Source organism: Corvus cornix, chromosome 4 (assembly GCF_000738735.6).
Source record: "Corvus cornix cornix isolate S_Up_H32 chromosome 4, ASM73873v5, whole genome shotgun sequence".
In the NCBI taxonomy this organism is placed as follows: Eukaryota; Metazoa; Chordata; class Aves; order Passeriformes; family Corvidae; genus Corvus; species Corvus cornix.
In genome coordinates, this window is record NC_046334.1 from 2,502,823 (window position 1) to 2,518,016 (window position 15,194).

At 43.4% G+C, this 15,194-nt stretch overlaps 1 protein-coding gene across 4 annotated transcripts in view; it reads left to right on the forward strand.

Annotated features, from left to right (window-relative positions):
* Nucleotides 1-15,194, forward strand: part of UGT8 (UDP glycosyltransferase 8) — a 36,828-nt gene that overhangs the window by 13,865 nt on the left and 7,769 nt on the right. For 3 of the 4 annotated variants that reach the window (XM_039551026.1, XM_039551027.1, XM_039551029.1), the window contains one exon: nt 2,577-3,400. In XM_039551026.1, the coding sequence (XP_039406960.1) occupies nt 2,579-3,400 (822 nt within the window). In that variant the 5' untranslated portion in view covers nt 2,577-2,578. Of the gene's footprint in view, nt 1-24; nt 46-2,576; nt 3,401-15,194 lie in introns of those variants that run through there. The other variant, XM_019293022.3, reaches the window with a different exon arrangement.

The following is a 15,194-nucleotide window of genomic DNA, read 5'->3' on the forward strand; positions in this document are numbered from 1 at the left end:
GCTGCTTTTGGGTATGAGCTGAATCAGAAATTGCCACTGGAATAGGCAAGTCTGTCCCGGTGGAAATAGCCGTGGTGCGGGGGGAGCTCATTGCTGAGGGCAGTTGGAGTGGCGGAGTGTCTGGGAGAGAGCCTGGAGCTGAGCTTGGGTGGTTGTGTGTTGATGCCCTGCTGATGGCCCTGGGCACCCACCTGTTCCGCAGTCCCAGTCTGCCAAATGGGAATTGTGCTCATGATTAATTGGCTTACAGAATGCTGTTACCTATTGCCCTTGTTCCTACTAAATTCTAACCTGAGCTCCCTGCTTCTGTCTGGCCAGGGCATGAAATGATGAGGCTGCAGGTTCCTGCCAGAAGTTCCATAGAAGGTTAATGCAATTTTTGCCAGTAAAAATGTCACTTAATCGGCATTTTTCTAATAGTGTCATGTGTTTAATATCTCTATAGCTTGGCAGGTCCTGTACATATATTTTCCAGCTCCCATGGAAGGTACTTATGTGGAAAAGGGGAATTGCATAATAGTTTTTGGAGAAGTGATTATTGTTTTACCAGTTCTAAAGGTACCACAAGGGATAGACTGCCGGGGAAGTGCGTTGTCATCTCATGTCACTGATACACTGCAAGAGGATAAAAAATAATGTTTGGTAAATGGTTTTGGTTATATTGGCAGCTTTTCTTGTTAGTATTTGTAATACCTTTGCAAGGAGTAGAATGTCCTATGTGATTCCCGTTTAAAACTTGGCTGCCAGGTAAGTGTGGGGAGAGGAGGCAGTGGGGAAACACTGTCAGCATCCTCGGGAAGGATAGCTGTAGTTCCCATGGCTTTTGGTGGCATGTGTGTCACCCCAGCTATGGAAAATATGCCTTAGGGCTGAGGATTGTATCTTCTGTGCTGTGCTCTAGGCCTCGGATCAGGAGACGGAAGTAGAGCCGGCCTGTGGCAACATATTGCATCATGATCAGCCCTTAGGCTCCTGTAACCTTTGACTTCTGCTGCTGATAGAAACATAACTGAGTTTCCCAGTCCTGCACCTCCATTCATGGTTTTCTAATGTTGCCCTTGTTGACGGGAGCAGTAACTCAATACCATGGGAATGCTTCTAGCATGGGGAGGTGGAATCGAAAATGGGACTTTTCCAAGTTTGATTTATCATTTTTCTTGGATGTTTCATTGGCAAGCCATTTTTTACTTACTTTTTTCTAACACCTCTCTTAGCTAAGGAGTGTTATCCTCTAGCAGGGTCCTGTTCAGGATAACTGGGCATGGGCCAGGGCAGTGATTCTCCCTCTGTACTTGGCACTTTGAGACCACACCTCGAGTGCTGTGTCCAGTTCTGGGTCTTTCACCTCATGAAAAATATGGAGGTTGCTGGAGCACATCCTGACAAGGGCAGTGAAGCTGGTGAAGGATCTGGAGAATAAGTCCTGTGAGAAGTAACCAAGGGAGCTGGGAGTGTTGAGCCTGGAGAAAAAGAAGCTCAGGGGAGACCTAATTGCTGTCTACAGCTACCTGAAAGGGACGTCCTTCAGAAAACTTGCTATAGGGTAATATAACTCAAAAAGCTCCTTAAACTTATTACATAGTAAGTGTATAGGAATGTAGGAATTTATAAATAGCTATATAAAATATGAAATGCTCCATTTGTGAGCTGGTAACCCATGTAACATTAACTGAAAAAAGTCCTGAGCAATCTGTTGTAGGAAGGTTATATGACTATATTGTAGGGAGATAACAAGGACTGAGTAGCAGTGTTATCTGTTGTTCTTATTTATAAAGGACACTGCAACAGACTCAGGCATCCACGTGGATTGGTTTGGCATGAGGAAAGAGCAGATTGTTTGGTTTGGCTTGTACTCATTTCTCTGTCCTAGGAGGGTGATGGTGACTGAGGGGTTTCTGACATGTCCTCACTGTGCTTCGAAGGCACTTTGCTTTCTTTTGCTGCATACAGCATTTTAAATCACCAAACCACGTGTAAAAGGTATTTTCCCTTTGCTCAGCAGTGTGCTGCTGTCAGGAACTGTGCATTTAGGATGGCAGTGGGGTTTTCAGCATAGGTAGAGCTGGTGTTCAAGGGGGTGTTTAAGTGCTGATTTAAGTAGATTCAGAATCAAGTACCTGTTAAAGTGCTTCAGTGGAAGTTGCAATGTTCATGTGTGCAGTACTTACTCCTGTTATTACACTTGTTCTTGTAAGCAGAGTGTCACTTTTGGTAGTTCAAAGTTGTTTCTTATTCAATGGTAGCATCTTCCTGCCTGATTTTTGGCTTTCAACTCCCATGTGTCTGATCAGCATAAAGAAAAACATGGCATGAATTTACGTGTCTTTTTAGTAGGACAAAAGCCCTATCTTCTCTATCCTGTTAGCTTATGTGAAAACAAAATCCCAGAAATGTTATGCTAAAATCAGAGTAGAGAACTGCAGCTTGAAGGAGGATGACTTGAAGCCTGTGGGCAGCTATCAGACAAGACCTCGTAGTGGGAATGCTCATAACCGTGCTAACAAAAGCGTGGTGTGCTTAAACTGCAAACTGTAGTCCTGTTGTCTGTGATGTAATGCTCTTATTTCTCCTTTCAGCTATGAAGCCGTACGCTCCAGCCTTCATTCTCCTGTGGAGTGCTGTAGGGATAGCGAGGGCTGCCAAAATTGTTGTTGTGCCGCCAATTATGTTTGAAAGCCATCTTTATATTTTCAAGACTGTGGCCTCAGCCTTGCATGACCAAGGTCACCAGACAGTGTTTCTCCTCTCTGAGGGCAGAGAGATTCCTCCATCTAATCACTACAGACTTCAGCGCTACCCAGGGATCTTTAACAGCAGCACCTCGGATGATTTCCTCCAGTCCAAGATGAGGAGTATCTTCTCGGGGAGACTGACTGCCCTCGAACTGTTCGATATCCTGGACCACTACTCCAAGAACTGTGACATGATCGTTGGCAACCGAAACCTCATGCGTGCCCTCAAACAGGAAAAATTTGACCTGCTCCTGGTAGATCCCAATGAGATGTGTGGATTTGTTATAGCCCATCTTTTAGGGGTTAAATACGCTGTGTTTTCCACTGGCCTCTGGTATCCAGCAGAAGTGGGTGCTCCAGCTCCCCTGTCCTATGTTCCAGAATTTAACTCGCTACTCACAGATCACATGAACCTGTTTGAGAGGATTAAAAATACTGTCGTTTATCTTATTTCAAGATTTGGAGTTAGTTTTTTGGTTCTGCCAAAATATGAAAGGATAATGCAGAAACACAAGGTTCTTCCAGAAAGGTCCATGTATGACTTGGTCCATGGATCCAGCCTGTGGATGCTTTGTACTGATGTAGCACTGGAGTTTCCGAGACCTACGCTACCCAATGTTGTTTATGTGGGAGGAATCCTAACGAAGCCGGCCAGCCCTCTGCCAGAAGTAAGGTTTGCTGAGTTTTGCAGTAATTTCTGTGCTTTCTGCTTGACCTCATGTGATGAATGACACTTTTTAAGCAGTGATTTTTCAGATGGGACCTGTTCTGTTGCTGCTTGGTGAAATATACCCTGGAAGTCACTTCGTGTGGTGGTGAGGGGACCTACTGGTCACAAATTCAACAAAATGAATCTGTTGTGGATGCAGGAAGTATTTTGCTTTTGAGTGAGATGCTTAATGGTGTGCTAGTGGTGAAAGACAGCGCACTCTGTCTTGGAAATCATGTCAGTAGCTTCTAACCAAACATAGTTTAAAATGGGAACAAGGGCGAATGGATGAATACTGTTCATGCTTAAGGAAGCCTGCTGGTAGGGTATATTAGGTAATTTCATGGTATTGGTGTCTTTATGGTATTTGTTTTTATGCCTCCCTTAGGTTTGATAGTGTCTTTAAGACTATGAGTATATAAGCATGAAAAAACTGTACAGAGTGACAAATGGAGAGAAGAGTTGACATACGTGACACTGTGGCTGCACTCAGAGTTGAATTTTTAGTGTGCACGTGCAGGCCGTCAGGTATGAACTTCAGACTGAAACAGTGGTAGTGACTGGACTGACTCCAGAAATCCTGGCTGTACAGATTAATTATTAAGTTTGATTACTTCAGTGATCTTTGATATGTTACACCTAAGAATGCCTGTTGAGCAATACAGTGGTGTGTGACAGGCAGAACCATCTCACAGAAAACCATGTCATTTACACTTCTGTTTGTGTGTACATAAACAAGTAGATCTTGAATTGGAGGTGATTGTTAATGGATGCTTTTGGCTGAATGATAAAAAGGTGTAGGTAGACCTGCGGTGCTCAATCTAAAATGCCTCTTTCAGCTTTTGCTTTTTGTATGACCGTAGCAGTGGTGCTTCTAACTGGTTCTTTCCATGTGTGCATCAGTATTTGTATTAAGGAAGGGTCAGCTATCCTAAGAAAGCAGACTAAAGGTCCCCTTGGGTTGTCTAAAAGTTCATCCCTATTCCCGCCAGGAAAACTTTGCTGGCTGGATTGAGTTTTTTCTTCATTTTCCAGACTGATGTCGTCTTTTTCTGTAAGAGAAAAAAGGGATTTGTGCGATCAATTTGGGCAATAGGTTACCGTTGTCTGTTTAGTGTCTTTTGATGTTTGGTGTAACAGGAGTGATAGAGGCCTTTAAACAGACCTGTAGGTCGATTTTGTGGTGGCAAGTATTTATTACAGGGAAAGAAACTACCTGTAATTATTTGTGAGCTGAGACATTACTTAATTATTTTCTGTTGTATCAGGCAATTCATTCTTAGTGCTCGAAGCACAAGTTTTCACTGAATGTGAGAGAGGCACCAAGTGAGCATGTGCGTCTTTTATCCTGTATTTTGTCCGTGCCTCAGCTGTTACACATATCCCTGTGGTGTGTATTGTAGGTAAATTATTGGGCAATCAGTTTGTTTGCTGAGCAGTTGGATGAAATTCACAAATGACCCTCTGTCCTGGCAGGTGAAAACTGTGAGTGCAGATAGCGAGTGCTGTGGCTCTTCTCTGCTCTTGCTGCCTCTCCAAGGCAGCAGCCTTGGCTAATTTATTTTCTGCAGCTTCTAGTTTGGTGCATTAAGGTGAGCCAGAAGCAGAGATACTTCATGTTCCTGCACTGGGCTGGAATTGGTGATGCTTCAGGGGCTCTCTCAAGTAATGTTATTGTCCAGGGACCATGATTAGAAAAGGGGAGTGTGTAGCTGGACACAGTAACTAGAATTTGCCCACTAAAGCTGTTATTACAAGTGTTTCAGGTCTCTTGAATTCACCAAAACTGCTAATAAGTAGCTTAGTCCACTTTGTCTGCTAGGGAGGTGTTAGGAAAAAAGATCAGGGGTGTTCTTTCAAGTCCAATATGCCTGATCAGACTACCTGCGCACCTCAGTAGTGGCACCCCTGTGTTGTCAACAGTTTTCTCCTTCTCCTCTCCTCCCCCACCCCCCTCCTCCAAAAATAAGCAAATTGTTTAACCATAATAGAATGCCTACACATAAGTTAAGTTCTAGCTTTCTGTTCAAAAGTAGCATCTTAAGCGGCACGTAGTAACAATTAAGCAGTCAATGAGGAGATAAATGTCAAGATATTTTAAGTTGTTACAGGGTGGCCATTCTTTCATTCTAGGGGATGGGGTAGCTCTGTTTTGTGGCTGCTCAGATTCTGCACCTGTTCCTTGAACTTCTTGAAAGGGAAGTTAGAAAACCACAGCTATAAAGGTAGCACGTAGCAGTGGGTGCTGAATATTCATGGCATGTTACAGTGTATGTGGAGGGGAAACAAACCTGACCCAGCTTTTCTGGTCATCTGTGTTAATATATTTTATATTTATATACACGCATAAACTGACCCAGCTTTGCTGTTCCATCTGCATTAATATTTCGATCCTGGGGCACATCCTCCCTGCTGATCTTGCAGTTAGCTTGTGTCAAGCATGATTTTTAGCTGCTGCTGAGCTCTGTAGCAATTACGCTGCAGCCCCCGGCTGTGGCACACAAACTGCCAGCGTGTCTTTGGATTGCAGCTTGCCCAGATGCCTCGGGAAGGCTCCGATCCTCCTCCCTGCTCTCCCTCCCCGGCAGTGCCCCGGTGTCGGTCTTCGCTTGGCGCAGTGTCCCTCGGGAAGTCGCAGTGATCGGCGTGCCAAGGAGGGGGAGCCAGCGGGGAGAGCAGCGGGTCCTTTGGAGGTCACCGCTCTGCCCGGCTCCTTGCGGTGCCTTGCGGCTCCCTCCTTAGCATGGCAGGGTCAGCCTTACCTGGGCAGGCAGTGGCTGCAATGCCTGGGGATGGCACATTCCCCGTTCCGATCCCTGCTGAGGTCCGATGAAGCCGAGCATGCCCTGTCAGTCTGCCCTGCCGTGGTGGAGGGCTGATGGTTGCTTTGCAAAGCTCTGCGTAGGCAATTGCATTTGTCCTCTGTGAGAGCCAGGGTGACATTTTCACTGGTTAAACTGAGTTTAGAAGGTACTTCTTGCATAAAGTGTGCTGTGCTGCGCAGTAAAAGACAAGGACGTGACTATCCCATGTGCATGTCAAATTTTATTCACTTCTGGGTGATGGGTACAGAGTCCAGGATTTGTGTACTTAACTCATAAAACTGTATGTTGAATTAATACAGAGGACAGTGTGAACCGAATTAGCCTTGAAAGATGAAAAGCTAGAGACAGACTGGCTATCGAGTCCTTGAGGTCATCTGTGACTTAAACTATCAAGGATATAGTGTTCCTTGGCAGTATTTTCCAGATAACTGTCACTGGCCATTAGGAAAATCAACGGTTCCTCTGCCTCTTCCTCACTACAGTTTCCCAGAGGGATCTGAATGGAGCTGGCTTTTTAAAGGAACCCCTTTTTAAGCAACAACAGGGAAACCTCTGCTCTGGCATTTTGTACCTTGTGACCAGGTTGATGCGTACTAGGCATTAATCAGCCTGATAAGATATGTCCCTGAATCAGGGCAGGAAGCTGAGGGGTGCTACAAGCAGCTGCCTTGGGAAATACTCAGTCCTTGAGTAAATTTATGCTGCAGAGGAGGATGTTCTTATTTTGGAGTAATAAGTTGTCCTTTCAGCCACAGCTGTCAACAGATAATTGCAGGAACTTCCTCTCTTCTCCCTGGATATCTCTTATCTGAGCTTGTTATTATACAGATAGAAGTCCATGTAGCAAATTGGTGGCTTTGAAGTATCTTCACTAGAAAGTGTTTGGGTTTTTTGGTTTTTGGGGATTTTTTTGCCCCCCTGAGCCTTGCTGACAGTTGTATGTTTACTAGGCGTGTTAGCTGATACTGATATTTATGTTGAAAATGAGGTGGAAGAATCAAGAAATGTTTTATTCCTTAAACCTGGCTTTTCTCCTTCGTTCGGATTCAAGGACACATCAGCTCTTGCGGACTGTAGCGGTAGATTTTTGCGCATGGCGTAGCGCTATCATTTTAGTATTATTTTTGAAGTCCGGGGAATAGTTCTTACAGAGCTGTTTGGACAGTAAGTGTCTGGTGATGTGAAGCAATTCTAGAGCTATTCTAAAATGCATGTGATTGTCAGCTGGGGAGGAAAAAAGTCTTTTAAGGATGATGGAGGTGATGCAGCACTGTGTGAATTCTGTACTGAACTGTATGATTGTGTATTTTGGCTCTGAAATATATTTTAGATAAAGCTTCTTCCCCCTCAGAATTTGATGTTTTGATCCACAGGGAAGCGTTGCCGGAGCTTTCCAGGTACCCACGGTCCTAAAACTGTAGTCTCCAGTCTCAGCTGCTCCAGTAGGACAGGGCTGGTGAACCATGCTGTACTGCTGCATTTTAAATTTGAGGAGAAATGTGACTCAGCATCTGCCTGTTTAACGCAAGACACAGGGAGAAGGGCACGGGGCTGATTTTGGAGCCTGGTTAAGTATCTCCAGTTAAACTTGAGGAAGGTAGGTCCTCCAGGTGCACATGCCAGACATAAAGCTGGCATCCTATGAGCTGACAAAGCGGCACCCAACCTTCAGCAAGCCTGTGCTGTCCATCAAAAGGCAAGTTTACTTGGTTCATGGATTACTGTGCAGGGTGGTTATTTGTTGACTTCAAGCAGTTGTTTGTATTGGGAATGGAAAATGAAAGTTAGAGACCTTACATGTTGGATAGGTCAGATGGTGAAAGCTAAAAGCAACAGAAGTTACTTACAGAAAAAACCCCAACCTTAATAAGCTACTACTGTAAACAGGCTTTGTGGTTTTAAATATTCTAATTTATCATGTTCCTATTGGAACACACAAACTAACAAGATTTATTCGCTTTGATAACATGCAGTGGTTTAACTGAGCATCACTTCCAAATTCTGAGGAATGACCTCTGCAGAGGAGAAATAATGACCTAGTGTTCTTCCCATGTTTCTCCATTTATAGCATAAAACATAAGATAGGAATCGATTTCAAAGGGCATTCTTTTTTCCTGGGGTATTTGGAACATCCTTGATTTTGGCTACCATGTTCCTATACTTTGGGAAGTTGGAATGTGCTCAAAACTCAACATTTACAAGCAACAAGCCTAATTATTAATATTACTGACTTGGAGAAAGAAGTCTTTAATCAAGACAGCTTTTCAGATGTCCTAGTTGCTTGAAGGTGAAGTGGATAATTTTTTTTATGGCTAATATCTTGCTTTGGGAGATGAGCTGTCTGGAGCAAGGGTTTTGTGAGGAGGCATCTGCCTGAACCTTCCCAGGCTGTTCACAGGGGGAATTCTGCAGGCAGCGTGTTCTGCTGTTAACCATGACCAAGGGGAGTCAGAGTCAAGGGTGCGGGTCTCAGAAGCCAGCTGATCTTAGGCTTTTCATAGGAATGGTGATGTCTGATGGCTTGTTTACATAAATATAATATAAAAATATATGGGTATTTTATATATATACACTTTAAATGTATTTGTAGATCTTTAAAAAAAGAGAAGGGAGAGGGTAAACTCCAGGAAGAAAGAAAAGCTATTTTATCTGAAGAGGAAAATGAAGAAGAAATTGCAGTTATTAGATTAAAAGATTTAAAGCTGCAGGTTAGAATTCTATCTCCTACCATCCACAGAGCACAGGTGTCATACTAGGACAATAACAGACAAAATTTCCCACCTAAATGAGATTATCGTGTGGAGTTATGGGTGGGGTATATGTCAGTATCTGTAATACAGAGGTCTGTTTTTAAAATTTATCTTCTTGTCCATTTTCTTAACTGCATTATCTGTAATTTAATTTGACCCCGTGTTCTGTAGACAGAGTAAGTAAAACTAGTCTCCGTTCTTAATAGTGTTTTTTCTTTACTCCTGTAGAGTTTTTTGCTCCATAAGGAGCTACTGAGACTATAGGAGGGTTGGTAAAACCTTGGTTTGCGTTTGTTTGATAATCATCAACTTTCCTGTGCATGTGTGCAAGTTCATGCTTAGGAAGGTGGATTTTTGGGTATTTTTTACCAGAATGTTGCCTGTGGGGTAATGCCAGCAAGGTTTTTAATTGGAACCCTGGATTTGAGGATCCCTCTGCTGCACCTGCTACTCTCTGCAGTGATTTTAATAACCTCTCCTGAAGGGCAAGCTCCTTGTTTTGCACTCCTCCCATTCATTTGAAAGGCAAGGTTGCTTTCCCAGGGTGCTTGCCAGAGGTCTGGTGAGTAATGGATTTTTGCATCAGGGAAGTCCTTGCGTGGCACTTTCCTGGTTGACCTCTAGCTCTGGGAGAGCGTGTTCCAGGAGCTTCACTGGATATGCCTGCAGCTCTAGAGGGGGCTCAGGTATGGGAGCAAAGACAAGGGCTTGGGGGACTGCATTACCTTACTCTGGTTGAGTGTGAATTTTATTCCTCTCTAAAGTTAAATGGACTTAAATGCTCTGTCCCTGTTGGATGTTAAATGGGAAAAGGCAGTAGAATCAGGGATAAGAAAATACAATGTTTTAGGCACTGGAAAGTTTTGTAAGGCTTTAAAGACTTTTTTTTTAATGTATACCCACTGTATTTTGAGAAGGCAGATACACAGTGTATATATATATATAAACATCAAATAATTAGTGAGAAATGTGAACGGAAAAAGTCATCTGTATTTCAGCAGGGCTGAATCTGTGTCTCGTATTGAAAAACTTAACAGCATTGTTAGGTTAATATGTGGTGACTGTACCTGGTACTGCTTGGGGTTCTGATAGGAAACGCTTCAGATCTTTAGAGTTTGTTTCCCAACTGGTAGGGTGGCTTTAGCCAGCAAGAAAACAGGGATTTAGTCTAATGCCATAATCTGAGTACGCTTCTTTAATGGGCCCAAGGTATTGTTTTTGGAGTTACCTTACTCTGTGCCAATATGAATTACATGAAAAAAATAGTGTGTATATTAACTGCATGCACTTTTTGTATGGTAGGTCTCGTTAATAAAGCCCAGGGAAGAGAACAATTAACTTTTTATTAATGCAGAGGGAAATGGGGGCTCGTGAGGATCCTGTCCTCAGTGGGAGCTGTGTGGCTGCTCTTAATTGACCTGAGAACTTAATTAAGACAGATTACATGGAAAGGACCAAGCCCTGATAAAATGGGAGAATCACTTTTGCCTGGTAGCCATCGTTTTTAAAAAGCAGGAATTCAGTCAGTGGAAAATAACCTTCGGAGTGTGACCAAGGTGCCGGGTGATGCGGAGCCAGCAGAAGTAGCTGGATGTGTGGAGTCAGGGAGGCTGACTCCATCCTCTGCCTCAGCCCTCGGCGTTCACTGTGATGTTCTGTGTCCTTTGCTGCCCTGAGCAAATAAAATCTCCTATTTTTGGTTCTAGACTCACTTAAAAATTCATGGCAAGTAAATACAAGCAGCTTACTTTGCCTGAAGTGATAGTTTCTCTGGGTTTGCTGTGGAATGATGGGTTTTTTTAACTTTTAGGTTATGTGATATGGTCCTGTTTGTTTTGTGATAGTGAAGGTTGTATAAGGGTACCTGTATGACCTTAGACCACGCGTTCTGATACGTTATGTTAGTAAAATCTGAAATAAAAATGTTTTAATGCAGAATTTAAATATGTCATGTGAGAGAAGTACTATTTAGAGGACAGCAGAAATGTTTGGACACTGATAATGGTCTCTATGCCTTTCTGTTTATCAGTGAGTATCTCCTTTCTAAAGATGGCTTAATGTGGCTTCTTATTTTAAAGTAGATCTGGTTTTGTTTGCTCTAAGCAGCATTTTGTAGGAGAAGTTGCAGAGGATGCCTGTGCTCTGCCTTGGGGAAAGGGTGGTTTGCAACCATATTCAAAGAACAGGCATTGGTGCTATTGGGCATTTGAATCGAGCAGCTGAACAGGGAAAGCTTCGGATATTACACCCGGTTATGTTTGTATTTGTGCACTTTGTTTATCTGAAACAAAGCTCAGTATTAGGCACCACTGGTTACTGCCAGCTGGGCCCTCACTCCCTGCTCACAGCTGTGTGTTCAGCACCGGGGCCTGCAGAGAATGGCTAATTAGAAAACCAGGCAGAACAAAGCCCACACAGTGGGGCTGGCACAATAGCATTCCTGTCTCACATTGGTCAAAAGATGGATTTTATTTCTTTTTTCCTCCCCCCTCGCTCCTATAGTACAGCACAGATCAATAAGTGCTTCTTCTCCCTATGCAAGCACAGAGTCCTGTACTATTTCTCCCAAAGGACATGAATTTGCATGGAACTTACATGGAAACAAGCGGAGACCTGGCAGGGTTGGGCACCGTGTTCTAATTAGCGGTCCTTTAAGTTTTTCGTACATTAGAATGCACTGTTTATTATTTTTTAAAATAACTTCGGTGAAAATGATAGATAATATAGGCATTAGGTGATACTTGCATTATTTGTTATTTTTTTAAACCATTTAAGTGACAATTTGAGTTAGTTATAATATATGTATTAGGTGATACTTTATTATGAATGTATGTAAAGCTGTAACTGGAGGAAACACAAAATTGATCTAGAAAATGTCGTTCACAATTCAGTTCAGAATGTGAATGTGCTGTCTTAGCTTTGCCAGGCCCACGCTACTTTTAGTGCATGTGATGTACATGAGCTCTGTGAGCGTCTGATCTAATTCTTTATTAGAATTCCTGCTGGAAGTTTTGCTGTGAAGTTCATCGAGGTTTGGGGATTATAGTTCCTTAAGGTTTGATTGCTGGTTTGGAAGGGAAAAGCCAGATCTCTCTTTCTAACTCACTGCTAGGTTTGTCAAGTAGGCAGTGCAGCCTCAACGAGGCAATGTTGTCCCTTGGCTGTGCTAGGATTTAGAAAGAAAAGCCCTTGCCTCTGTTTAAAGAAAAACTGAAAATTACTTACATTTAGGGGTGATGGAAGGGATTAGGCGCTTTCTTCTAGCCGCTGAAAGAGAGAGCCATTTGAACAAGTGTGTCTTAATGATGTGTATGTTAAGCTTGAATGAACTTCTCAGTTCTGTGCTTGGTTCAAGTTCGAACCAGAATTTGAGGAAGGCTCAAAGCAGCTCATCATGTAACAAACTCCCTCCCCCGATTTTTTTTTCCTATAGGTTAGACTTCCAAAATGGTCATTTCCTTTCCTTGTGTTATAAGAAAATCATCCTGAGTTGACAGGAAACCTGAAAATTCTTTGAAGTGGGCAAAAGGAGGTCGCTGTGCTGCAAGCGAGGAGCTGCGAAGTGGTGCCCGATCAGGGAATGTTGATTTTAATGAGGGCAGCTCTAATGACTCATCCTGACTCAGTGCCTTTTCATACAGAGCGTAATTAGATCGCCAGGGCAGAATGTGCTGGAGGTCAAAAGTGTAAGTGGATTTAAGGGGAAGCAAGGGGTGAGTTCATGGGGGATGAGCTTGGGTGTCTGTGAGGGTTTTTAGTGGGTGGCCGTTCACTGAGGCTGCTGTGGGGGCTGTTTGGGCTACTACGGCCCTCGAGAGTGGAAAGGTGGCAAAGTGGCTGAAGGCTGCTGAAATTGTAGGCAAACGAAATTGTCCTGTGGCATCAGTGTGTGTTTTCTAATGTTCAGGTTCTGTGAGCGTTGCTCCAAGCCTCTCTTTTGTGAGCATTAGGACTGTCCGTGTAAGAATTAAAGGACGTACATAGACGTAGTCATGGTGCTGTTGAAGTGTTCAGTCCCTTTCAGAGATGTGCCAAGAGCACAGCTTGCTCTTTATCTGCTGTGGGTGTCACGACTATACCTTGTATACTACACAAAGAACAGGCAAAGTACAAGAAAATACTGAGGCTTCGTGCCATGGCCTGGCTAATTGTACCAGGTCATTCAGATTGGTCTTAAAATCCAAGGCCTGGGAATGCCACTCTCTTGGATTCAGTTTCACTTGATGTTCTGTTTAGAAATTCTGTGCTAAAAAGCTGTCACAGAAATAATTGTAATTAAGTTTAAGGAACCTGAGAATAATGGACTCATCCAGATCACAAACTCTGGGAGCTCTACGAGGAGGCAGTGAAAGTTCCCTGTTTTCCGTTGCCTAATTTTTACCCAACTCCCTACATTTTTAGTGATCCCATTTAATCAAGGCTATGTTATGCCAGGAATGACACAGATGTTTGCAGGAAGAACCCTTGTTGTTACAAGTCTGTAGTTGATTTTCTGCAGCCCGTGCACTGTAGTGATGTCCAGCACCCCACTGGGGGAGCAGATTGGAAAGGGGCTGCAGGTCAGAAGGCAGGTAAGTAATTCCTCTTGCTAACAGCACCATGTAAAGCATAAGTAAAATCGGGGGTAGGAAAGAACCTTTCAGTTGATGTGAAAATACAGCAAGGTGAGATCAGACTCTCTGCATCTTCCTGAGGTTGGCACTGGGCAGTTTTAACCCTGTCTGAGGAATTAATTACAGTCTTTCTAATTTAGCGCTCTAAAAGAAACTCAAAAGACAAGATCAGCTTCCTCTGCTTCTGCTTTGGCCAGGTATCATTCAGCTCTGGTCTGGATATTAAGGTTCTGTTGATACAAACTATGGTGTTTTGTATTCCAGTTATTTTTAAAATACAATCCCGTTTAATATGACAAACAAATCCCATGCTTTGAGCCTGATGGCAGGATCTTGTCTTGCCTGTCAAGATTTTAAATTCACCTTTGTCCATGTTATGTCCACTGAAGCAGTGGGATTACCTTCAAAGGGAAGGATTAAAGAGGCTTGGCTATGAAACCACAATAATAACACAGGGCAGGTTGCTTTGCTGTTGCACAACAAAACACAAAAGTCAGTAGGTGATATAGTGAAGTTCCTTTTTTTTTTTTTTTGTGTTCCTCTACATAAAATTCTACGTACTTAGCAGCTATATTTTATACATGGGGATTTTTTGAATGCTGTTTTAGAAATTCCATTATAAGGAAATATTTATATCTCCTCCATGCTTACATAATGAAGTACAATTGTTACTGTGTGAATACATCAGATCTGTGAAGTCTCACAGAATTTCTCATTAAGCACAGAGGAGCAGTGGGCCTTGGGAGCCAGTTCTCAGTGAGAACAGACTCATCTCCAGTAGCAGAAACCATGTGTCTGGCCAAGGAGGAGTAGTCACAGGTAGGACCTTCTGATGCCAGGATGACCCAGGATTATTCTCCATCACTTTCCAGGGATCAAGTTGAGGCTGAATAGCCCATTCCGTGGATTCTCCTCTATAAAAACACAAGTGGCACTGGCTAGTCACCCCGTTTCCCCAACCACTCCACACCAGTTTCCAGACACCTGGCATTTCTGGGTGCATCCTGTCATATAAGTAGTCTATTTAGTCCAGTTTATTTAGTCTTTCCCTCTGGTCTGAGGGCCTGGGATTGCGAAAGGCCATACCAATAAAGTCTAAAATGAAGAAAGCAGGAAGCACCTTGAGCTTTTTGGCACCAGGTCCCTTGTCCTGTTGAGGTCTGACTTTCCAAACCCCGTCCCTGCAAGCTCAGGCAATGTGTGGATAGTCTGCCTGTCCCTGTTTCTGACTTATATGTGCTTTTTCTTTTTAAATCTGAGTCTTACCCAGGAGTCTTTTTTTATCTTCCCTGCTGCCTTTGCTAGCTTCCTGCTCATCAGCATGGACCATGCTTGAGCTTGGAGGAAGTGGTGCTGGAACATCAACCAGCTCTCCTGAGCCTGTCTTTCTAGATTTGTCCCCTGTGGTATTCTTCCAAGCAGGCCTCTGAAGAGGCTGGAATTGGCTCTCTTGAAGCCCGGGAGATGCTGCTGTTGTCTGCCATGTTGCCTCAGTATCCTGAACTCCATCTCGTGGTCACTGCAGGCAAGGCGGCCTGGACCTTTGCATCCCAGACAAGGTCTGC